The 24,882-nt window shown below is 42.6% G+C and overlaps 1 protein-coding gene and 1 long non-coding RNA gene across 3 annotated transcripts in view; one reads left to right on the top strand and one right to left on the bottom strand.

Annotated features, from left to right (window-relative positions):
• The window catches only part of Lrp2 (LDL receptor related protein 2), a 160,701-nt gene that overhangs the window by 38,648 nt on the left and 97,171 nt on the right, over positions 1 to 24,882 (top strand). For both annotated transcript variants that reach the window (XM_076928864.1, XM_034495021.2), the window contains exons 5-13: positions 8,393 to 8,503; positions 8,840 to 8,956; positions 10,540 to 10,656; positions 12,474 to 12,623; positions 13,809 to 13,928; positions 19,681 to 19,809; positions 22,200 to 22,369; positions 23,373 to 23,596; positions 24,147 to 24,353. In XM_076928864.1, the coding sequence (XP_076784979.1) occupies positions 8,393 to 8,503; positions 8,840 to 8,956; positions 10,540 to 10,656; positions 12,474 to 12,623; positions 13,809 to 13,928; positions 19,681 to 19,809; positions 22,200 to 22,369; positions 23,373 to 23,596; positions 24,147 to 24,353 (1,345 nt within the window). The remainder of the gene's footprint in view (positions 1 to 8,392; positions 8,504 to 8,839; positions 8,957 to 10,539; positions 10,657 to 12,473; positions 12,624 to 13,808; positions 13,929 to 19,680; positions 19,810 to 22,199; positions 22,370 to 23,372; positions 23,597 to 24,146; positions 24,354 to 24,882) is intronic.
• On the bottom strand, positions 681 to 9,893 carry LOC143441324 (uncharacterized). Its single transcript, XR_013108622.1, has 4 exons — positions 9,622 to 9,893; positions 4,803 to 4,975; positions 1,919 to 1,963; positions 681 to 953 (listed from the first exon to the last, which is right to left on the bottom strand). It is a non-coding gene; the product is annotated as an uncharacterized LOC143441324 (long non-coding RNA).

Here is a 24,882-nt window from a genome sequence, read left to right as displayed (position 1 = left end):
TTGTTTGTTTGCTTGCTTGCTTGTTTTTGTCTCCTGGATCTCCTGGAAATTAGCTGGATCTAATGTTGCCAGTGTTGGCACCAGTCACACCAGGATTTGAGAATTCTAGACTGCTCTATGTACTGCAAGAAATGTCTATCTATCAGATGCCAGTAGTGCGTCCCTATCAGGACATCTCAAATGTCTTCAAACATTGTCGGATGTATTCTGGAGCAAAGCCACCCTCTTGCTGCTTTAGTTGGAAATGGACTGATGGGCAGAATAGATGCCTGGACCCTTCAGGAAGGGAGTGTTACAGCAAAGCAACAGTCCTCTCTAGAGAGTGCTGTGTGTCAAGCTGTCTCTATGCCTGTGATGTCAGTGGCTGGTGAGAGCTCTTGCTGAGATCCATTTCATCAGTGACACTTAGGTGTCTTAAACATGAGTTTGGATCCATAGCAGCTGCTAGTTGCCTTATATTCTTATGTGATCAAAGGTTAAGGGAGAAGAAACTTAAAAAGCTCCCCCGTTTTTTTTCTTCTTCAGTTCTTCTGCCCAGAAGTCACTGCTTGTGGGCAAACCTGAAACGAGCTTATGATGATGACTTTTGTTCCCCTTTTCTTAGAAGTAAGAAAATGGGTCTGGATCTGTCAGACACCTAGAAATCACTCACACATAGTAGCAGATGTAGGAAAGGCTCCAGAGAATTTATTTTCCCAGTATTTGAAGACCAAGGAGCTTGGCTCTGTTATTTGTAGCTGTGCCAGAGAGACCAGACCTCTGTGTCATGATCCCTAGCCTTCTAAGTTTCTAAAGCCGAAGCACTGCTCTCCGAGACAGAACACCTTGTATCCATTCCAGGAATTCCTTTCTGGAACGAAGAATGATGTGCAGGAATATTCTTAAGGAGGTGGAGAAGGTAGACAATGGATGGGAGGAAGGCAAAACGGTTAAGGTCCCAATAACTGGATCATCTGTAAAGTCAAGTAAGAGATAGGCATTGGAGAGACATGTTTGTGACCCCAGAGCTAGGGAGGCTGAGGCAGGAGGGCCTTGAGTTTGAAGCTAGGCCTCCTGCATCCTTCCCTATCAACACAAATTTCCTCTGATATAAGAACTACCTAATGCCTCTGGCCTTTTTGCCTGCTATATTTTCATATGCCTCAGGTCCTTTTGATTATTCTCCACATTGAGAAATCTCCTTATGCTAAAAGCGTTGAAACAGTTACAGGCTCCCCCTCCACCACACACACTAGTGTTTTATTACTCATCTGTAAAATGGCATTTGATATTAAACAGCTCGCCCATTTCTTTTCTTAAAAGGAGCCAGAAAGATTCAAAACTGCAGTCCCTTTTACTTGTAATGGGATTAGCATCAAGCAAAACCACTCATGCAGAGTCCTAGATAAACATCAGAACAATGCACCAATTATAGGCCATTCATTTAATATACTGAAGTGACTTTCAGTTGCTCAAAAAGAGTAGCCGTTTTCAGGGAGGTTAAAAAAAAGATTATTTTTGTTTTATTGAGCACCAGATAGGAACGATTTTGTCGTGAGTAAAACTATCGCTAATTATCGTGGGTTCGCAGCCCTCTCTTTTGTTACTTAGGAATGCTAAAGAAAGGGTAAAAAATCCTTGTTACAATGGAGGCTTTCTTGCTCCTAAGCAGAGGTATTTGGTCTGCCTGCAACTGGGGTTGCTTTGTCCCTGATGGTTCACTTCTATTGACTTTCTGTTCAGAATTTAAACATTTTTCTAACTGCGGAATCTCCAGCTGGGGCCACAGTGGGAAGCGGGTAATGAAGACAGTTCGAGTCACTCTGGACCATGAGGGCTCTCGAGAAGAACGCACTGTTCCTCAGCCTCAGTTCACAATAGGCTGCCCAATGAGCCTTGCTCAGGTGACCCTGGCACACATATCACAGTACAGTTGTACCTGCTTAACATTCTCACGATGAGCCAGCATTCCAGGTCCTGAAATCTGAGGAAAAAAAGAGAGAGAGAAAAAAATAAATCTCTTATTTAGTGTACTTCAAACAAGAACTTTATAAATATCTCTAACGTTATAAAAATTCTAAGATCACAGTTAGCTGTTGCCCAATTTCTCTATCCCCTGTCACAACAAAGCCCGCCCCCCCCCCCCCCCCCCCCCAATCACTGCATAGCTCTACTTGCCTGCAGCCAATCCAACTTCCGGGAACACTCAATTCCCCCAGTCACCAATATTTTGTCATACCTAACACTTCTTGTTCAAATCGTATCTTATTAAGGAGTTATTGCTATTTTACCCTGCTCTTTTTTCATAATTTTTTTTTGTGTGTACATTGCTCTATTTATTGTGGACAGCATTTGTGTTGGTGTCTGTTCTTCCACTGCCTCAAACAGAATGAGAATTCTGCAGAGCAGGGTTTTTTTTATGACATATCTCCATCTAAAGTGCCTTGATACCAGTGATGTGGAAGAATTATTATTTATTATATTAGTTTTACAATTCTGAGGTGCAGCTTACCACTGAAAATAAGCATGAGGAGGAGCTAGTAACAGGATCAAGGTGTTGGTCAGCTCTGACAACACGCAGCCCTGTAACTCCTATACTGGAACAGTGCCATGAGTTATGGTGTATGTTAACATTTGTGCGCGTGTCCTATGAGGGCATTTTGTTCTTTTGTACTCTGGACCATTTGCTTCTGTATTGCAGGTTTGTTTGTGTGTAGGTGGAAGGAGGGCTTCTTCTCAGGCATGTTTCTGAGTCTAATCTCAGGTCACTGCACACTAGATGGTGTGTGTCTAGATGCTAGGTGGGAACTGGGGGCCTTCAGCCCTGCTTTACATATCAAATTACATCTTTATAGAATATGCTATGTGGTTAAAGACTATGGAGTGGGCCTCAACTTTCTGGGAAGTTGAGAGAAAGACACTTCATTGCCATGAGTAGTTTTCTTTCCATCTTCTCCCGCCCTCCCTGCCTCCCTCCCTGCCTCCCTCCCTGCCTCCCTCCCTGTCTCCCTCCCTGCCTCCCTCCCTTCCTTCCTACCTCCCTTCCTTTGGTCTGCCTCACTCTGTAGCCCAGGCTAATCTGGAATTCACTTTGTGGCACAGACTGGCCTTGAACTTGCATCCTGCTGGATCCTGGGATTTGATTTTTTTTTTTTCTATTACCATTCCATTCATGATCCTTTCTTTTTTGCCTATTGCCTTGGAAGTCTGGTGAACCAGACTGTTTGAATTTGAATTCTGGCTCTCCAGTTTACCAATTTTGTGACATTCCTCAACCCCTTGAGTGCTTCAGGCTCCTCATCTACAAAATGGAAAAAGGTGTTCACCTTATGATGATGGGAAAAAATCCATGTATATTGAATACTTTACTCATTTCTGGGACCTAGTTTTCAATATATTGTTGTTGATAATATTTGCTTACTTAGCTTTATGGGTTGTATTCCTGACTGAGGGTTGGATTTTTCTAGACAAACTAGTAAATTTTTTTCTGGTAAATCATTACATCCCTCGGGTCATCCTGTTTGAGAGCAGAGTACAAGACATTAAGTAAAAGAATGACTTTGGAAGATCTTGGTATCTGGCTGTACTTGTGGATCAGTAACTTCTTATTTGCTCTGTGATCTTGGGCTTTAGCATGCTCTCTCCCTCTCTCCCTCCCTCCCTCCCTCTTCTTCTTTCCTTCCTACCTCTTTCCTCTCTCTCTCTCTCTCTCTCTCTCTCTCTCTCTCTCTCTCTCTCTCTCTCTCTCTCCCCCTTTTTCCCCTCTCCTTTCTTTCTCTATCTGTAGCACTGGCTGTCCTGGAACTCTGTAGACCAAGGTGACCTACAGAACTCTGAGACATTGCCTTCTGAGTGCTGGGATTAAAGGGTGGATCATCATTCCCCAGTGAGCTTTGGTTTTCTTGATATGCACTGAAGACGCCTTCTCTTTATAATTAGTTTGTCCTACTGTGCTCCCTCCATCTCTCCCTCCCTTTCCTTTCTTTCTTCTTTTCACAGGGTCTCTGTGCCTTGGCTGACCTGAAATTCACCATGTGGATCAGGCTGGCCTCAACTCTCCCACCTGCCTCTGCCTCAGACTCAGGGTCTAAGGCCCTGTGCATTCTTTTCTGTTTTTATAGAACTCTGATAATGAAGAATGGAGACTTAGAGCTGTGTCTTCTCTGGAGTAATGATTCCATTCTTAGAGGCTCAGGTACTCTGCTCTGTTCAGATGACTTCCTCCCTGATTCTTGTTTTGTTTTGGGCAAGCTCACTTTAAAGTCCTGGCTGTCGTGCATGTCACTAAATAGACCAAGCTGGACTCCTAGATCTGCCAGCCTCTGTGGGTGCCATCGACCTCGCAACCCCCTCCTTGATTATGTAAATAGGACTATAGCATGAAAGTTTCTTGTACAAAACCAAATCAATAAGAAGGGAGCATAGTGTTGTGTGTGTATTTTGTGGCAGATGTCAACATGGAAGAACAAGTCACTCCAATGGGACAGGAGGAAAAAGAAGTGTGTAGTGTGAGGGAGTGTGACAATTTTGTCTTAGTTAATTGGCTCAGGACGAAGCTGATGCTGAGGTGTTGTTTCTCCCTCATTTCACTTTCTCTGCTTGACAATTCTGCAAGACACCACAGTCATTGGGTGGCTTTGCTCTGTGGTTAAAACAATGTAAGGTTAGGTGCAGGCTTGCCAAATGTATTGCCCAATGGGAAACTCACCTGATTATGACTTCCTGTTCTTAAATTGGTTTGAAATTCCTTAATATTTTCAGCAAGGGAAATTTGGAAGTGTTTGTTTTGGGTGGATACCTGAAGGAGGATGCACCATAAGTACCTGCAGAAAAGGCCAGAAGATGTGTAGGGTCTGGAGTTGTGACCTGTCCTCTTTTGTTTGAGAGAGATTCATTATCAGCATAGATGGAGACAAAAGCTGTTTGCTCCTCATCGGGAGAGCTGACCTCTGGCCATCCTGATATCACCTTGATGACATAAAGCTGGCCCTGTTAGCTGCCGGGAAAGAGCCTTGTCAGAGGATGCTGATTTAACTGTTCTTTAAGTTTTATGGTTGTTGAAAACAAGAGCCCTGCCCAGCACATTGATTCCAGATCTTTCCTAGCCATAACAGTCACCTTAAATGTGGTAGCCACAGACCAAACCCAAATAAATTTCCCCCCTGACAGGTGGCTTATCTGTGGCAGAGGGCTGGCTTTCTCAGCTTGATGCCGCTCTCAGAAGGCTAGATAACTGACTCCTGGAGCTATCTGGCACATGGTGTGGGGTGGGTGATGGGGAGGGAATTGAGTGAGGACCTCACCTGGCCTTGTACAGCTCTGGAAGGCAGAATTAATAAACAGAGTGGACCATTAAAGGCACTTTTGTGAAGCATAGCGTCTCCATAGCAAAGAGCACTGGCCTAAGGAGGAATTCAGTTTGGGGCTATTGTAAAATGAAGATCAGAACAAATTTAAAATTTTAGTTAGCTATTTTAAAACTGTATTTTGATGCTTCACCTTACAGTTTTCAGAAGTAGAAGCCCCCAGAGAGCGAGCGGACAGTGTTACCTGACAGCCTAACCACACCACTTTTCTTCATTCTTTTGCATTCTTTTGGACAAGGGTCCAGCGTGTTCTCCAACCCTTTTTTACTGTTTTTTTTTTTTAAAGTTATTTTTATATTATGTGCATTGGTGTTTGCCTGCATGTATGTCTGTGCTGAGGCTATTTTATCCCCTGCAACTGGAGTTGCAGATGATTATGAACTGCCATGTGGGTATTGGGTTGGTGTTGGTTATTGAGCCCAAGTTCTCTGGAAAATCAGCCGGTGTTCTTAACTGTGGAGTCATCTTTCCAATGTCCCCCCCCCCCATTTTTGTTTATTTGCGATATGCTCAGACAGTGAGTGCTGGACATGACCACATGTTGAGTCACGGGTACTTTGGCCTTTGTTCCACCAATAATCTATTCCTGGAAACACTGGTGGACTACACTTTGTTAGAGTTTGTGGATCCTTCTAGTTCTTGGGCCCCAAGATGCCCTTTACATAGTTGTAGGTACACATGGCAGTCACCAAGATACCTGCTGCATAGCAGGGCGGGGGAAATCTTTGTTCTTACAAAGGCTTCAGGTTATGTAACCTTTCCTAGTCTTCCCTAGAGCACAAGAAGTGTGTCTTGTAGCTGTCCATCCCCTGTGGCTGTCCATTTCCCATATAAAGTATGAAGGGCATGCTCATTCACTTCAGTGAGCTGCTGGCACCTAGGACACATTCATTTTGAGTTAAAGCTACTAAGGTCCCTAGTGAAGAGCCTTCTGTTGAAGTGATGTGACTGAGTGGCTGCATGTAACTTTGGAAATTGAAATATGCAAGGATACTTATATATATATGCCCACTTTTGAACTGCTGGAGCTGAGGATGTAGGCCTATTCATTTACTATAGAAAACTGGGAGAAAGTTAATCAAGAGGTTATCTTTAACACTGGCACAAGGTGAATGCAGTTTAAGCAAGGAATCTGTACCTAGCTTTTGCTTGATAAGACCATCCAAAGAATTATATGGCATATCTTAGTAAGCTTGTAAAACCTCAAGTTGGGTTCTTCAGTACAATTCTAGCTTCAGGCTGGGGATGTGCTATCCTCACTTCGAAATTTGCCATTTCCTTGATTAAAAATAGATCTGAAGGCAACCAGAGAATTACTAGGAAAATAATCCTCAGTGAGAAAGACAATGAGACCACACTGGTTTGAAGGACTATATAAGAAATATTAAGTCAGAAGTGATGCCACATGTCTATAATCCCAACACTAGGGCAAATGAAGCAGGAAGATCATGAGTTGAGGACAGGCTAGCCTGGGCTACATAGCAAGACTCTACCACAAAATGAAACAAACAGTAACAAAAGTAAAGCAGAAACAAAACAACAACATTTAACTCCATAGCTGCCTGTGGTAACTGAATAGCAATAGTGTCCTGTTCTTTCTCTTTCTTTCCTCCTCTTGCTTCTCTCTTTTCTCTTCATCCCCCCTGCTTTAAAAAAAAAAGAGCACACACACACACACACACACACACACACACACACACACACTCTGTCTTTATACACACTAGGAGAGGGCATTAGATTCCATTGTGGATGGTCATGAGCCACCAGGTAGTTGCTGGGAATTGAACTCAGGACCTCTTGTACACTGAGCCATCTCTCCAGCCCACCTCCCCTTTTTTGAGTCAGAGTTTCATGATGTGTCTCAGGCTGGCCTAGAACTCACTATGTAGGTCAGACTTTTTTTTTTTTCTTTAACTTAAAATAATCCTCTTGCCTCAGCTTCCTGAAGTGACAGTTCTGAGCTACCTTTCCTGGTTACTAGTAAGCAATTTTTTTTTTTCCCAGTATACTTGAGTGTTGTTCGAATTTCCGATTTTTAAGATCCTGATAAGTAAGGCAGGATCCATGAGCCAAAGGGTGTCATTATGTGAGGAGCAAAACAATCAGATGTGTGTCATAAAGGATACATGTTCAAATATGGAGAAACATGGCAGACAAATACCAGACCCTCCCTCTATTGGACATTCTGATTTTCTTCTGTGACTCAGAAAACCAGGTTAAGCACCTAGTTAATCTTGAGGTGTGTGTGTGTTCACATTTGTGGATTCAGCTAATTCCAAGATGGAAAACATCTGTGCTGAAAGTGGAGACTTTCCCTTTGCTCTCACTCTGAATAACAGTGTGACATGTGTTTGCAGGCATTTGCATTATATGAGGAAGCATAAGCAATCTAAAGATCTGTGAGTTGTAGGGGAGGATAGGTACAGGTTATGCACAAATCCACATTATTTTAAATAAGGTCTCTATGGCTACCAAGGGATGACAGTGATTTGTGCTTGGGGAGCAGTTACTGCTTTTCAAAGCAGTCTACTAGACATTGTTTTCTTAGGCCCCTCTGCTCTGTGTGCTAGTTATTCATATACAGTGACAGAGCAAGCATGTTGAGTAAATACCCACTGGCTATTTTCTCTGCCCTTGGCTGAAGTCTGACATTTAGGCTTGGTCCCTTCCCCTCCAATGAGAGACATGGTCCTTCACTTCCCAGAACATCTATAAACAGTATATGAGTTTCTAGAAGGCGATTTGTATTGTATACGAGGAAGTTCAATTTTGAATCATTATGTATTTTCTAATTCTTCAGCTTTTATCTCAAAAGCTACCTCTTTTAGCTCCCACATCTTCCTATGGTGAAGGTTTGGAGATTTCTGTATTCACATATCATTTACTGTGGGTGTCATTATTTGATTAATGCACCTTTTTCTCACTCTGTCTCTGGGAGGTCAGGGACCATCTCATATTTAGTGCCTAGTATATGGCAGTATCTCAGGAAATGTCCATTAAAAGAATGCCTTTATTTAAGGTTGGCTTGCTATTTTTTTCTTAAACAGATTATCCAACATGTGATCAACTTACTTGTGCCAATGGAGCCTGCTATAACACGAGTCAGAAGTGTGACCACAAAGTTGACTGCAGGGACTCCTCTGACGAAGCTAACTGCAGTAAGTCATATCCATAAAAAGGATGGTGGCAAGTTGATGATGGCTTATACTGACTGGGGAGGGACAAATGGATACATCTCTTCCCAAGCCCATGTCCACTGAATCCATATTAGTTGTTTGAAATCAACCACCACTGGGAGTATTGACACCATGGATTTTGGTGGAAGCTACAACTTGAGCCCTTTCTGTTCCCCAAGGACTGGTTGTAGAAGCACCCCACTGCCTAATAAGTCACTCTGAATAACAGTATGAGGCAGAATCTGCCAATGAAATTAGATGGTGACAACTGAATTGAAATGATCTCATTTTCTTTCTCGTTTCAACCCTGTGTCCCAGCTACAACGCAGTGTTCTCAAAGAGAATTCGAATGTGGCAGTGGAGAGTGTATCCTTCGAGCCTATGTCTGTGACCACGACAATGACTGTGAAGATAACAGCGATGAGCACAATTGCAGTACGGTGATTTCCTTATGCTGGGTCATGTGATAAGATGTGATAAAGGAGGGGTAGTTCTTCCTCTCCCAAATACTAACATACCACATGTTGCGTGTGATAATTAAAAAACAATCCACGCTGTGTTGGTTATCTCCATGCAGTGGTCAGTCAGATTTATAACAGCAAATTCTCAACCCACAAAACGCCCACACAATGAACTCAGAGCCAATTGATATCGATGCAAACTGCCCACCTATATTGGACAAATTGCCCTACATAACTCTAGTGCCCTTCTATGATATTCATAGCTAACTGTGGCTATTTCAAGCCATGTGGATCCAGTTTGTCCTCTTCCTCCATCTTTCTCTGACCTTGTCTCCTCTTTGTCCTGTCCTCTCGATGAAGACTCTGATCTTGACAGTAAAACTTGAGGGAAAAGAGTTTCCTGCTAACAATGTTCTAGCTCCGATTTTGAAATTCCTATTGCATTAAAGTTAGAAGGCCAGGGAAGTTCCTATGGTTGCTTTGACTTGCATTGTCTTTGAATGACTTGCATTGTCTACACCTTTCCTTCTGATCCAAGAAATAGGCTTGTGTCGTAGCTGTACTCCGAACTTCCTTTTCTGGGATATTACAAAGTTAGAAAAAATCACGATAAGAGTTTTATCAGCTCCCATGACTTACCAGCTTCCTGGGACCATTTGCCTTCTAGAATCTCTCCTCTGCTTTGATTGGCTGGTGTCCCATTTCCCTGTTTTTCTGGGACCTAGGTCTTAGAACCTGGGCGTTATTTCAGTGAGTGAATTAAAAAGACTGAGGCATCATAGAGTGGGTGACTCGGAGTGTTTTGGTGCAGATGATAGTTACAATGCTTCTTCTTTTTCTTCCGTTTCCTCTTTCCTCCCCCTCTTCCTTTTCTTTGTCAAGACACTAATGCTCAAATGCATGCAGACTCTTTAGTTCTAAGAATGTGATGTGGGCGGGATGAACCCTTTCATTTCCCCCAGGGACTGTGCCTGTGTAGTGCTCATGATGCGTGTCATTTTAAAAACACACTTGCTCTTTCTTGAGAGCTCTTTCTGCTCTCCCAGCTAGGCTCTGTGATCAGCAGCTGCCCACCTGCCTCACTCAGCTCCACCAATTGCCAGCTGACCCTTTTCCTATGAAAGCCGGGAGGTGCCATCGCTATCCCTTGGCCAACCACCCAACAGCTAACTCCACCAAGCCACCAAAGACTGCCCTGGCTATGCCCTTTTTCCTGCCCACCTTAGTTGAGGGGAATGTAAAACACCAGACAACCTTAATATTTTAAAACTAGGTAGATAACTCAATGGCTCAAAGAATATCCGGTCCCATCCTCCTTGGCTAGTGGAAGGTACAAACTATCGGTGCCCTGAGACCTACATGCCTGTTGCTTCCTCTGCTCCACTGCCAGTTCAGAATCCTCCTCCTTGTCTCCTTTCTTCTCCCAATCCCCTCACCCGGAAGTCCCACCTTTTCCCCTTTGCCCAGCGATTGGCTTCTGCCTTTTTTATTGACACAACCAAGAACCAATTAGGGAAACAATACCTCCACCTACGGTGCTCTATTGCTCTCTTCCAGACTATGACACCTGCGGAGGCCACCAGTTCACCTGCTCCAATGGCCAGTGCATTAACCAGAACTGGGTTTGTGATGGAGATGATGACTGCCAGGATTCTGGTGATGAGGATGGATGTGGTAAGGACTAGAGGAGATTCCTACCTAGAATCATTTTCCTCCTTTAGAGATTAGAAGGAGGCGACTCCTCTAGAACCCAGCTGCAACATCAGTTGATAAACCCTCTCCTTCCCATCATTAAGGAAAGTGCCTTTCTCTCTCTCTCAAAAAAAAAAAAAAAAAAAAAAGATTTATTTACTTATGTATATGAGAGTTCCGTCTTCCTGTACATCTCCTGACAGAAGAGGGCATCCCATCCCATTATAGATGGTTGTGAGACACCATGTGGTTTCTGGGAGCTGAACCCATGACCTCTGGAAGAGCAGCCACAGAGACATCGCTCCAGCCCCACCTTTGTTTTTCCTTCAAGACTATTTGTTTTTAACGGATGTAAAAGTCATAAACCAGGGGAAAGAGGGAAAAGGCAGTTTTAGAGCGTTTAAAAACGCCTTAGCCTGGCTGTCTATGAGTTTCAATTTTGAGTCACTGAAGGCTGGGCTCCCCTGGGAGCATGGGGATGGAACTCAGGATAGGCAGGTACAGGTGACTTCCTATCCAATTGTCATCTGGGATGAACATGTCTGCTCTGCCACAGGGCTAGGGCCACTGGGGAGATAGAGGAATGGAAAGTTTGACTGTACTCTCCCCATGCTGGCAGCGGGCAGGCTTCGGGCTATGGGAAGCCTGGGGACCCTGTTCTGGGGGTGGGGAGCACAGTCTGAGGTCCCCAGAGGATGCAGAGTTGGGGGTGGGGGAAGAGGGAGGGGCGGAGGCAGAAGTGGCAGGGTCCCCGGGCCAAAAGCCAGCCCTTTTACTGTCTGGTTCTCAGGCTCTTGGGCCTCCAGGCACCGCTGGAAGCTGCAAAAAAGCCGAGAACGAAGTTGGGTTGTATGAGCTAGATTGGCCCACTGCTGGAAGGGGAGAGAAAGGGGGAGGAGAGTCCTTGGTTTGGTTGAGGGAGCTTGCTTGGCTTGGCTTGGTGGTCTGGCTGGGAATGCCAGAGAGGTCTCCTGCTGGAGATTAGACAAAGGCGCTGTAGGTGAAGGTCTACCTCACTGTTCCCCACAGCGGATTTCGATGAAAAGTAGATGAGAAACCATACCCCAGTATCTCAGGGCAGGCCTGAGATTAAATATCTTTTGCAGAGAGGAGGGTCAGCGAAGGAATGCTTAATTGGCTAAGCACTTCTGGCCTTTAGGTAACTCATTAATATGGAGATCTGACTTGAGGCTGTGTGACCTGTAGTCATGGCCTCTACCTGTGAAGGGGCTAGTAGGGGTGGTGCCCTATGTGACTAAAGGACACAAATCTATGGAGAGCTGCAGCCTCTTGACAGGAGCCTGGAGTCTGGGAGTGTGGTGAAATGCCTGGGGTCTGGCGGTTTCTAGCCTGTGCACGACCAGAAACCAGGCTTGCTTTCACTGTCCTACAATTGCCCTTGGTATACACTCTACCACTGTCACTAGCAGAACCTCCCAACAGTTCTCTGATACCTAATGTCCACTCTATATAGTGGGTACCTTTCACTGCTCAGTTCCAGATGGAAGGGTGACTCTTACTGGGAAACATCCATTGGTTTTAGGTTTTGGTATTCCAGAGGAACACCACCTTTGACTTATAATTTTCCTTTGATTATCAATGTTTGTTGGCTGCCACATTCAGAAAATGTGGCATTTATATAGTTTCATTTGATCATATAGGATCTCAATAAAAAGGCTGGTGGTAGACTTTATTCCAACAGATAGGTTGTTTGAATTTTTGGCCCATATCTCCTTTTAACCATGGATTATGAAGAGTGTCAGATCTCTAGGGTGGCTTATAACTCTCTTCCCTTTCAGAAAGTAACCAGCGTCATCATTCGTGTTACCCAAGAGAATGGGCATGTCCTGGGTCTGGACGATGCATCTCTATTGATAAAGTTTGTGATGGAGTTCCGGACTGTCCAGAAGGAGAGGATGAGAACAACGCCACAAGTGGAAGATACTGTGGTGAGTATGGGAACTCGCTTCCTGACAAGAATGCTTCTAGAACAGATTCTTAAACTCGGAGAGTATCAGTTGGCATTTGCACAGCAAAATACCTCAATTCAGTTGCTTCATTGACAAACATTAATTATGTCACATGGCAGTTCTTACCTGTACCAGCCCACTGGCAAGTCCTGCTAATCTACTCATGGTTTCAGGATAGTGGAAAGTAGACCCTATCATTTGAACATCTTTAAGTCTCTGCAAGTGTTATGTTTGCTAAGGTATTGACCACAGTGCGTCATTTGGGTAAGGCCAGAGTGGAACAAAAGTACATGCCAACAGAGAAACTTGTTTTAATAACAGTCATGATGACTTTAACATGGGAGCTTTTTATTTTGTGATACTATGGCTCAGACATAAAGAATTATGAGTGTTATACAAATGCCCTACCCACTGAACTTGTTCCATACATTTGATATCTTATACTGGTCTTGTTTGGATATGCTAAAACAAGCTTCTGATTCCTAGGGTATGTACGTTGTCTTCCAGTGGTTCTTAGGATAGATAATGAAGTAAACTGGTATATAGGCACCTTTTTCGTCTCCCTCCCCCCAGTCAGCCCAATTCTGAGAACATCTCACATCTCAAAGGGGACAATTTTGAACTTGATATCATCATTTGGACACTAACTCAATTGGTAATTTCACAGATGAGCGCATGTAATTAATTCTAACTTCAAGGATTCCCTCCCCCCGCCCCCCCGCCCCCCCCCCCAATACTTGTCATATCTAAAAGTCCTCCCATTCAATTTGGAAGATCTAGTATAAAAGCTTCAGAATAAACAAATGGTATGTAATCAGTGGTCAAAGTTTAGAAAAGAGATATTAGCAGAAAAACAAACAAACAAAACTAATCTCCTGAAAGTCTACTGTTGGAAGCCAGCCACAGTCAGACCTACCAAAGCTTGTGACCTGATTTTTCATGAATGGAGTTAATAGCCTTTTATACCTACACGAAACAGTAGTTGTAAATTTAAAAGAAAAAGAGGCTTAAGAAACACAAAGCATTTGCTACGTAGTATCGCAGGAGGTGGCAGGTTTTCCAGCTGAAATTCACACTCTTTGGGTTTTTTTCTGTTTGGAAGTTAGTAGGTAAACTAGTCTTGTCCACAGCCACCCAATTAGCAGTTCCTTTCCTTCTGTTTAGGTACGGGTATCTGCTCTATCTTAAACTGTGAGTACCAATGCCATCAGACGCCATTTGGAGGAGAATGCTTCTGCCCGCCAAGTCATATTATCAACAGCAATGACAGCCGTACTTGCATTGGTAAGTGTCAGCTCGGAAGGCCAAGGGTTCCATCAGAGCATACTAAAGAAACTACAAACTCTGGGGTGATTCTAGCCCTGGGCTTTTGTGAAGTGACAAGCTAAAGCCTGGAGTTGACTAGTGAAAGGGACCTGTTCACCCTTGACTTGCTTCTTTCTGAAATATTTAGAGGATCTGGCCATGCTGGCTATCTGTTTTATTTTGTAATTATTTTATTTATATACACTTCAGTCTTTGCCTTGGTTCCCTCTCCTACAATTCCTCATCCTATTCCTCTTCCCCCTTGCCTTTGAGAGAGTGTCTCCCCCTCCCCCTTCCCTGGGGCCTCAAGTCTCTGGAGGATTAAGTGCATCTTCCCCCACTGAGGCCTGACCAGGCAGGTCTCTGCTATGTATGTGCTGAAGGGGGTGGGGGGTAGGGGGCTCGGACCAGCCTGTGTATGCTGACTGGTTGGTGGCTCAGTCTCTGGGAGTTCCCTGGGTTAGTTGAGACTGCTGGTCTTCCTCTGGGGTCTCTCTCTCTTTCAGCTTCTTCAGTCCTTCCCCTAATTCAACCATAGGGGTCCCTGACTTCAATCCGATGGTTGGGTGTGTCTGAATTTGTCTCAATCAGCTGCTGGTAGGGCCTCTCAGAGGACAGCCATGCCAGGCTCCCGTCTGTAAGCATATCATCAGTAATAGTGTCAGGCTTTGGTGCCCTCTCCCCTACCCCCTACCCCCCATGAGATGGATACCAAGTTGGGCTGATCATTGGACTGCCTTTCCTTCAGTCTCTTCTCCATTTTTGTCTCTGGAGTTCTTTTAGACAGGAACAATTCTGGGTCAGTATATATTTTGCTTTTTATTTAGCATAAATAATGTGGGGTTATAATGTAACATTTTCAGACAAAATGTGTTCTTACTGATTCCCCCATCCCTCCCTCTCCCTGACCGCTTAAGGCTCTCTTCCACGCCTACCCCTTCACATTAGCACCCCTTCCCCCCTCTCGGTCTCCTTTACATAGTCTTTCAAACCCATTCCCATACTTGCATATTAACATAAGCTGGGGTGGAGAGCCATGCTGGTTTTTAAACACTGAAAAAAGGCACAAGGAAATCTTTTAAAGGACTAATGATTCATCAGGTTGGAGAGCTTGCTGCCAGAGCTCAGTTCCCATCACTCAACACTTGCAAGCTGTCCTCTGATTCGCACACACTCATTGTGGCATGTACATCACACACACACACACACACACACACACACACACACACACACACACACACACATCTTTTCAGGAAAGTATTCTGAATAACATTCTAAATTTTTAAAATTCCATTTGATTGGATTTGGACCAACGTAATGAAGTTATTCAGTTTTTATTATCAGCATTGGGCTCGAACATAGCTACACATTTTTATATATAGTTGACCTTAGTAACTGTCTATAGGCAGAAGGCCATTTGGATACATTTGCAAATCCAACTTGAAAAAAAATTTTTTTTTTGTTAAATTTCATGACAAGGCAGCATGAAAATGAAATTAGATTTTTTTTTTTATTAAGAAAAGATTTAAAAAACATTATTTAGTCTTAGTGTGCTGGTGGGGCTGAGGGGCTGCTACAGGGCACATGTGGAGAGCAGAGCACAGTTTTGTGGTTATGATGGTTTGGGGATTGAACTCAGGATGCCAGGTTTATGTGGCAATCACCTTTATCCTCTGGGCTCTTTTGCTCATCACTAACTTGGAATCTTGAGAAACTTTCCCAGTGTTACTGAGAACTATAATAGCAGTTTGCATGCTATCTTTTTATATTCAGTAAAATTATTCCTGTGATAACCGAAGGAATGCAATGGTTTTTTTTTTTTTTTTCTGTCTTACCCTCCCCCTCCTTGATCTTCTTTGCCTCTGCCTACCAAGTTCTTAGAGTATAGGCATGTACTACCATATACACCCAATTTTAGGTTTAAATATCAGGACCATATCCTAAGGTATGCCTATGGCCTAACTGTCTCTCTTAAGTAACTATATTTATTGAGTCTTAAGTATTAAAACTAAGTGGGTCTCCTGGTGGGTGTAATCTTAGAATTTGGGAAAGGGAGGCATGGAGATCAGGACTTGGCTGGATAATGAGTTTGAGGCTAGCCTGGTCTACAGAAGACTCTGTGGTTCATGCCTGTCACCCAAAGACTGAGAAAAGTCTATCTATTATAACCAGCCATCCAGGATTCTAATAACGTGAAGACGTTTTGTAGATGAACTATTCTCTGAGATGGCGATGTTTTCCCGTTTATTCTCATTGCACTGGGGTGCAGTCAAAGATTAAACTGCCCACACAGGCACGTCCTCATCTGTCTGGCAGGTGGACTTCTCCATCTCACTCTGGAAGCCCTACCCATTTCCCCTGGCATCCCTCTGCGAGTGGCATTCTGCTTTTCTGGGGGCGGTGCTCATTTGTGGGGTGAGACTGCCCCTTTGTCTTTGACAAGGGTCAGGCGGCTCTGCTCCCCTAGCTGCCAGCGCGCTGCCAATCCCATTTCCAGGCTTTCCTTTCTAGGCATTTCCCTTTTCTCTCAGTAGAAAAGGAATTCCAAGAGAAATACCAGAAGCCACGCTTTCAGTATTACATCAGCTCTCTTTTTTTTCTTTCACAATCCCCCCCAAAGCAAGCAATGGGGTGGGGATTGTGGGGGGTGGAGTTTATGAGAGGTGGGGATTGTGGGGGGTGGTTATTGTAGGGGGTGATGGTTGGGGAGGGTGGGGATTATGGGGGATGGGGATTGTGGGGGTGGAGTTTATGAGAAGTGGGGATTGGGGGTGGGGGTTTATGAGCGGTGGGGACTGTGGGGGTGGGGATTGTAGGAGATGGGAATGGGGATTGTGGGGGGGGGGTAGGGGTGAGGGGTGTGGGGATGGTGTGGGGGATGGGGCTGGGGGTGGAGTGTTAGCTGTCTTGCAGTGGAAACTTGATAAGCCATGAAGTCTTTTCAGCAAGAGTGACTTGCTTTTACAGTGTGCCCTGTCCTGTGCCGCCTACAACCTGTTCCTGTGCCTTTTCTCCCCTTCAACATAGCACAGGGTCCCAAATATACAACTCTGAACTGAGGCTTGTCTCTACAGGAGCTTCTTAAATGAATGTCAGAGAGTCAGGTCTCTCCTGTTTCTAACTTCGCAAGGTGTTTTGAGTTCTGTAGTTTTACACGTAGCCTGCTCACGATGTGATGCGGAAAACCAGACTCTTAGAGCTGCCAGTTGTTTGTTTTTAGAGTTTACCAAACACAGTCAGTCAGATGCACAATAGGAGGCGCAATGGTTGGCCAGTGGTGGATGAGTTTTAAATTTCAGCAGACATCCTTCAGTCGCCCCACCCCATCCCCACCCCTACCCCTACCCCCAGCCTCTTTCTGGGACATTCATACAGACAGCCTCATTTAGAGATAAGCTCAAAAGTCTACATTTGAGGGCCTTTGTGACTGGAAGGTCCCCTGCCACCTGCAGAGGCCTTTTCTGTGACCTTCCCTGTCAAAAATTCAAGAATGCACGATTCACTTTTGAGGCTGTTTGTTTCAAAGAGTTTCTCTGGGAAGAGAAACTCTAGTTTAAATACAGGACTTTATGAAACCAGATATATGCTTGTTTAAGCTGAGCTGAGATTTCAGGAGAATTGTTTTGGTTTGTTCTCTCAAGCATTTCAACTCAATAAATCCTCTGCAGGGTTTTCACCCTCTGCATGGCTGACTTGTTACAGAATTGAGGTGTGGGATGCCTTCTTCGACGTGTCTCTCCATTGTGAGCCTCGGTGGTAAATCAAGAATAAAGCGGAGTAATCTTGACATGGAATCTGGTGTCTTTCCACCATTCATTGGCCCTTGGTAGTTTTGATCCGGCAGTAGAGTTTCAGTGGCATGCAGGAACAGTTTACTGGGCTCATTGTTTCTGACTGACAAGACATGCTGTTTGTTGACAGAATGACATTGTGCTGCAGGGTCTGGGCAGGGAGGTCATTCAGCACGCAGGGTTTCACACAGTCAGGCAGAGGTATCTTAGGTGATCTCAGACTGAAAGTAGTGTTTGAATTTTTGTCAAAGCAGTATTTGTTGGGGGCAGAAAATAAGAAAAGAAGAGACATAGATCATGTGGAAGGAACCTGCATAGGCTGTGTTTCATTTCAGGCCATTTTTTATGGCGTTCTTAGTTTCCTGAAAGCTCCCCCCACCCTGTGTGCTCCCCCCATTCCACTTTTGTTTTCGTATCTTATTCGACTGATGATAGATGTTTAATTAGCCTTCATTTTTCACAGTTAGGGATCTAAATGGCATAATCTTTCAGGTTGTGGTTTTTTTTTTTTTTTTTTTTTTCTTTTTTGAATCACAGTCTTCTGTGTAGTCCTTTCATCTTGACTGGTACTGGTGCATGGCAGAGGACATGGTTTGTAATTATTGGAAATGGCCGTCAACTGACACAATTAATCAAATCTGAAATGTGATGTGTCAAGGTGGTGGGAAGGGCATTTGGGCCTCCGATGTCCAGTTTTAGTTTCTTCTGTCTAACATTCATACTTCTGCTAGCTGACTCCAGATCCAGAATTAGATGGTGGGCCTGTGAGATGGCTCAGTGGGTAAAGGTGATTGCCTCTAAGCCTGAAGACCTGAGTTCAATCCCAAGGTATAGTGAAAGCACCAACTCATTCACAAGTTGTCCCCTGACTTTCACACATATACCCTAGAATACATGTAAACACACACACACACACACACACACCCCTAATAAAAAATAGGTGGTATCTACACATAGTGATACTCCTTAATGCCAGCAGAGGATGATCAAGTCTAGGATTGCCAGGGCTACATAGAGACTTTGTCTCAAAAAAAAAATTAAATAACCAAATAAATAAGGAAGTATAATCAATATGTTTTCCTAATGCCAGAGGCTTAGATGGCTGTTCACAATTAGATAGGAGAGGTCACAGATATGAAGAGTATTTAAATGTGCTAGTCCACCAAGGACAGGACAATTTGAGCATCCTTCAAATCTTACAATCATGAAGAAAATCTCTTGTAATGTTGTATGTGTCATTTACATTAGAATTCTTTGTCTTTTGTGTGTGAGATGTATATCACTTTTATAAAAGGGACAATCAACTTTTTAAATGCATGAGTGATTAAGGAATAAACAGAAGATAGTTTTAATGTTGCTTATGACTTTGATGTCAAAGCAAAGGCACTTGGGTAAACAGAAACTCACAAATACTTTATTTGCAGCCATAGACCATTTTTAATGAGGGGCTGTCTCACAAATTAAAAAATAATTCTGCCTGATAGAACTTTCTGGCAAATGTAAATATTCCTGTGTCTTCACTTTTCTTGTATTCCGTAGTCACATGTAGATACCTAGTACTTCAAATGTGGCAGACAAGGCTTAGACACTTATGTTTCTGTAACTAGGGGATAAATGGGTAGTATTGGAAAAGCATAGGTACAAGGGGTAGTATTGTTGCTAAATGCATGCATCTTGTAAGCCAATGGTAATTAATACTAACAATGAGACATAGTAACATGAGTCTGTGGGTACAGTGCCACGAACCTCTGTAAAAGTGAGCCTTCCTGGAGACAATGCTCTTGGGATTTCCCCTTGATGAAAATACCTGTCTTTCTGCTTCCTGTTTTGTATTACTTCTCTGCACAAGGACATAATAATGCTTCTGGACATAGCATCCAGTATTTCTACAAATCCATAAGAAATGCTAATGAACATGATTATGAATGTGTTTCTCTCAGATTTTGATGACTGCCAGATATGGGGGATTTGTGACCAGAAGTGTGAAAACCGACAGGGCCGTCACCAGTGCCTCTGTGAAGAAGGGTATATCCTGGAGCTCGGGCAGCATTGCAAATCTAACAATTCCTGTGAGTACACAGCAGCTAGCTTCCAGTATCTTCCTTCTGTAGCTGATGCAAAAGAAATAACAGTAGTCATGTCTATGGCAAGGCTTCATCACCACAGAGTGGAGGTAGCCTTTCCGCCTGGAAGCAAAGATAAGCCTAGATTGTATATTATTATTAAGGACTGATTTGATATTAATGATGATCATTCCTAATATTTTTCTCTTCTCTGCCTTCCCCCTTGCAGTACTAGGTATTGAACCTAAGGCCTGAAACATCTCTCTGCCTTTGAATTTCAGTCTTTTTTTTTTTTTTCTTCAAAGATAAGGTTTTTCTTTGTGTAGTCCTGGCTATCCTGGAACTCACTTGGTTGTCCAGGCTGACCTTGAACTCAGATCCGCCTGCCTCTGCCTCCTGTGTGCTGGGATTAAAGGCGTGCGCCTCTGTTTGGCTGAGTTTCTGTCATTTTTAATGGCTTCTTTACTGGTCCAGGCTATTGTATCACCCAATTAATTTTATTGTGGAATAAGATTTATGATTGCAGTTGATTGGCACAAATATTTAACTTTTAATTAATTTGCCTATTACAAATGTGTTGAAATTATCTGTAGGAATAATTTAGAAAGTTTCAGAATGGGGCTGGAAAGATGGCTCATCAGTTAAGAGCACCAACTGCTCTTCCAGAGGTCCTGAGTTTGATTCCCAGTAACCACATGGTGGCTCACAACCATCTGTAATGGGATCTGATGCCCTCTTCTGGTATGTCTGAAGAGAGCAATGGTGTACTCATATACATAAAATAAATAATTTTTTTTTAAAAAGAAAGTTTGAAAATGGACATGCTAAATTTGGTTAACATTTTTGTGAACATTGAATTCAAGGTATTTGATGGATATTCCTAGACTGATGGAAATTAGTCTGTCAAAAGGGGTCTTGAGTGTCCATTTTAATTACTTTTCTCCCTTCCTCTTTCCTTCATTACTTCCACTGAGGCACATGGCCAGCCCTTAGCTCTCAGTTCACTCTTGGCTTTTAAATGCCTCTGGTGCCTTCTGAAAGTGCACTGCTCATGTGACCCACATGAACAGCCCTTTTTCTTTTTGCATATTATGTATGTACTAACCTTTTATGTACAGATGCTTTTGACAGCTACATTTATTCATTTTTGAATAGACAGTATGCTCATGATCAGTTTGGAGTGATGGCATACAGTTGTAATCCTAGCACACGGGCGGTGGGAGTTCAAAGTCATCCTCAACTCTTTAGTAGGTTTGAGCCAACCTGGACTATGTGAGATCCTGTCTCCAGACAAGAAAATAAAAGTAGTTTTATGTTAAAAAATTTAAGTCTATTCAAATTAAGTGCATATATAAATATGCCCTTCTATGCTTGATTCCTTCTCTCAAGTTTTATATTGCCTTGGCCACAAGCAATTGTTCTTGCTTCATTTCAGTCTCAGAGAATTTAAAAATGCAAAAAAGCAAAAGTACAGTTATAGATATTTAACCCCATTTTTATATATACTAGTAAACATGAGCTTTTTGCTAATGTCACTTGGATATTTTCTAGACAGTTCTGTACTAACCCTTCCTTGGTTGTTGTTGTTATTATTACTGTTTTGTGGAAATTTATGAGACAGTTTCTTACACTGTAGCTCATACTAGCCTAGAACTCACTGTGTAGACCATACTGGCTTTAAATTGGATAGTCCTCTTGCCTTATCAGCAATTTCAGGAATGAACCACCACTTGCTGCTTCAATTATTATTTTATATTATGGTACAGTACATCAGCTTTGAATGCATATATAGTTCTAAAATCAAATCTTTTTTATGTGTCTGAGTGCTTTGCCTGCAAGTGTGTCTGTGCAACAAGACATCCAGAGGAGGGTGTCAGAAAACCTGGAACTGGAATTATAGACAATTACAAGGTGTTCTTCCAGTTGTGGGACTCAAACCCACATCCTCTGAAAGAGAACCCAGTGTTTTTAACTGCTGAGCCATCTCTTCCACCCTGCATGTAACTTTTTAAACCATTCAACCATATTTTTAGCCACTACTAATAGGACTCAGTGAGTGATTTTATCATGATATCTTGTATACTTCGTAGTGTAGACCTGTATCCACCAGAGCTGTAAGTTCCTGGAGTCTTTAAAACCTGTTCTGAATTTATCAGAGCATAAACATGCATGTGCCAAATCAAGCTGTCCAAATCAAGAGACTTGTATTCTTTTCTTAACTGCACGGGACCAACAGTGACGACTCACTGACTGTGGAATACTTTGCTAAGCATCTTTGAGCCAGTCTACCTCCTGTAAGGCTGGGAGAAGAGTTGCGACTGCTTGACTCATGGCAACCAGAGGCTGACACCAGTTGTTCCTCACTGATTTTTGGCTGTCTCCCTTCTCCCTCGCAGTCAGTGCAGCCTCCATTCTCTTCTCCGATGGTCGGGATTTGCTAGTTGGAGATCTTCATGGAAGAAACTTCCGGATTCTAGTAGAGTCTAAGAACCGCGGACTAGTTTTGGGAGTAGATTTTCACTATCAGAAGCACAGAGTTTTTTGGACAGACCCCGTGCAGGAGAAGGTAAATCGAAAATTCAAGGGCATAGCTTATGGGTGGAATGGAACCTAAAGCACAAAGTGTTGATAGCTTTTCATTTTGGGGGGAGGAGAGGGGAAGGTTCCTTTGTTTTCTGACAAGAACAGCCCTTGAGATATTTTATGTTAGTCAGCGTCTTTTCCATGCTATACTATTACATGTGACCTGTGAGACAAAGACAGCTATTATTTGAGTTAGCCTTGAGCAACTTTTAATTTTATTCATAAAGGAGTCCAAAAGCCTAATTAAAAGAAATCATAGACCTTTCAGAACTAGAGAGATATCTAGTCGCCATTTTTGAAACTTGATCATTTAAAATATAAAAAATACTCTTCTTACTTGCATGATAAAAATCAGATTTTCTTTTTTACCTTCATCTTGCACATGGAATTGTAACTGAAGGTTGTGCAAAAATTGGCAGGTTTTTATGTGATGGCCAAAATCTCATTTTGTTTTATCTACAGTGGTTTACATAGAAAGTGAGATTGTTTTTTTGTTAGAAATTTGAATATAGTATAGATTCAGATTCATGAAACATAAATTTTAGAAACCATTAAAGAGAATTTTGTTTATTCTTGTTTCATTTCTTTTAATGTAAAGCCAAATATGCCTAAATTCTAATTAAGGGCAACACACAAAGTTGAGAATTTTGATCATTACCAATTCTTATTTGAATAAAATTAAAACTTAAAACAAACCACTATCATCTTTACCAAAACAAAACACTCTACAAAACCCAACCATATATTTATTTACCTTATAGATACCAAACAAAATCAATTTTCTTCTGATAACATTGTAGGGTCAAGGTAATTCCATCCATCCATCTATCTATCTATCTATCTATCTATCATCTATCTATCTATCTATCTATCTATCTATCTATCTATCTATCTATCTATCATAGATACATATAGATAATAAAATATAGGAAAACAGGGTTTATGCTCAGGTTTAGGAAGTATAATGATTTTGTCATTTCTTTCAGGTGTTTTCCACGGACATTAATGGCTTAAATACCCAAGAAATTCTTAATGTTTCTGTTGATACTCCAGAGAATCTGGCTGTGGATTGGATTAATAATAAACTTTATCTGGTAGAGACAAAAGTCAACCGCATTGATGTGGTCAACTTGGAGGGAAATCAACGTGTTACTCTCATAACTGAAAACTTGGGGCATCCTAGAGGAATTGCCCTTGATCCAACTGTTGGGTAAGTGACACCTATTCCATATACATCTAACCTGTACTGGAGTCATTGGGGGTTAATTCTGAGTTCTCTCAGGGTCTATACTCTAGAACCTATCTATGGTTAGTAGGTTCCTAGGTATAGAGGCTTTAACAGAGTTCATGAAATGCATAATTCAAGCACAGCCTATTGGTGCCCTGGAAGTACCTGATATGTTGGTATGACTTGTCTTCTTCCTGTTTAATCACATTTGCCCAGCTCTGGGCTCTGTTTTGGTTTAGTCATTATAGCATAATATTAGCATGCTCCACCTGTCTTAAGGGGATTCACTTGGGCATGAACTCGATGACAGGGTTGTTAAAGGGGAAGGCCATTGTCCATTGTGAGTACTCTGCCTAGCACTTGTTCCCTTCAGAATGTAGATGTCATGTTGATCATCGGAGTGAACCAGAACACTGAATGCCTACTTCCTTCCAGGCCTAAATGCAAATGTTTTAGACCCCCATATGCGAGTTTTAGGAGGCTAAGGTAAACTTAGCAACAGACTCTTTCATCTTCTGCTCTTCTTTTGTAGCTATTTGTTTTTCTCAGATTGGGGAAGCCTCTCTGGGCAGCCCAAGGTGGAGAGAGCCTTTATGGATGGTAGCAATCGGAAGGACCTCGTAACTACCAAAGTGGGGTGGCCTGCTGGGATCACTCTGGATCTGGTGTCCAAGCGAGTTTACTGGGTGGACTCTCGTTATGACTACATTGAAACTGTAACATATGATGGAATTCAAAGGTGAGGGTTTTTTTTTTTTTTAATGGCTTTATAAGGTTGGGAGGAATTATGAAATATGAAGGATCAGCTTTGTAAATGAGATCATGATTGATCTTTGTGTTTACTTGTGCTCTCAGTAACCTGTTCTTTCCTGGCACCAGGAGGCAGAGGCAGGCAGATTTCTGAGTTCGAGGCCAACCTTGTCTCTAGAGTTCCAGAACAGCCGGGACTACACACAGATAAACCTGCCTCAAAACAAACAAACAAACAAACAAACAAACAAACAGCAACACAAAAACATTTATTTTCTTATTTTTATTACCATTATTATTTTTATTGTATGTGTTTTCATCTTTTTCAAGAGCCCTATTGTACTGTTTTCAGGGCTTGGTAACATTTTTTGTTGGATAATAGTTTCTTCTTGAGCTCCTCTCTCTACTTCCCTTCTGTGTCTAATCAAATGATTGTTTATGTCAGCTGTGGCACACATTCCTTATTTCATTCCTTTACTCAATATCTTCTGCCTTGTTTTTTTCCTATTGAAGCAGTT

This window comes from Arvicanthis niloticus, chromosome 2 (genome assembly GCF_011762505.2).
Source record: "Arvicanthis niloticus isolate mArvNil1 chromosome 2, mArvNil1.pat.X, whole genome shotgun sequence".
In the NCBI taxonomy this organism is placed as follows: domain Eukaryota; kingdom Metazoa; phylum Chordata; class Mammalia; order Rodentia; family Muridae; genus Arvicanthis; species Arvicanthis niloticus.
The sequence above is the reverse complement of the archived record's forward strand: the minus strand, read 5'-3'. Positions and strand labels throughout refer to the sequence as shown.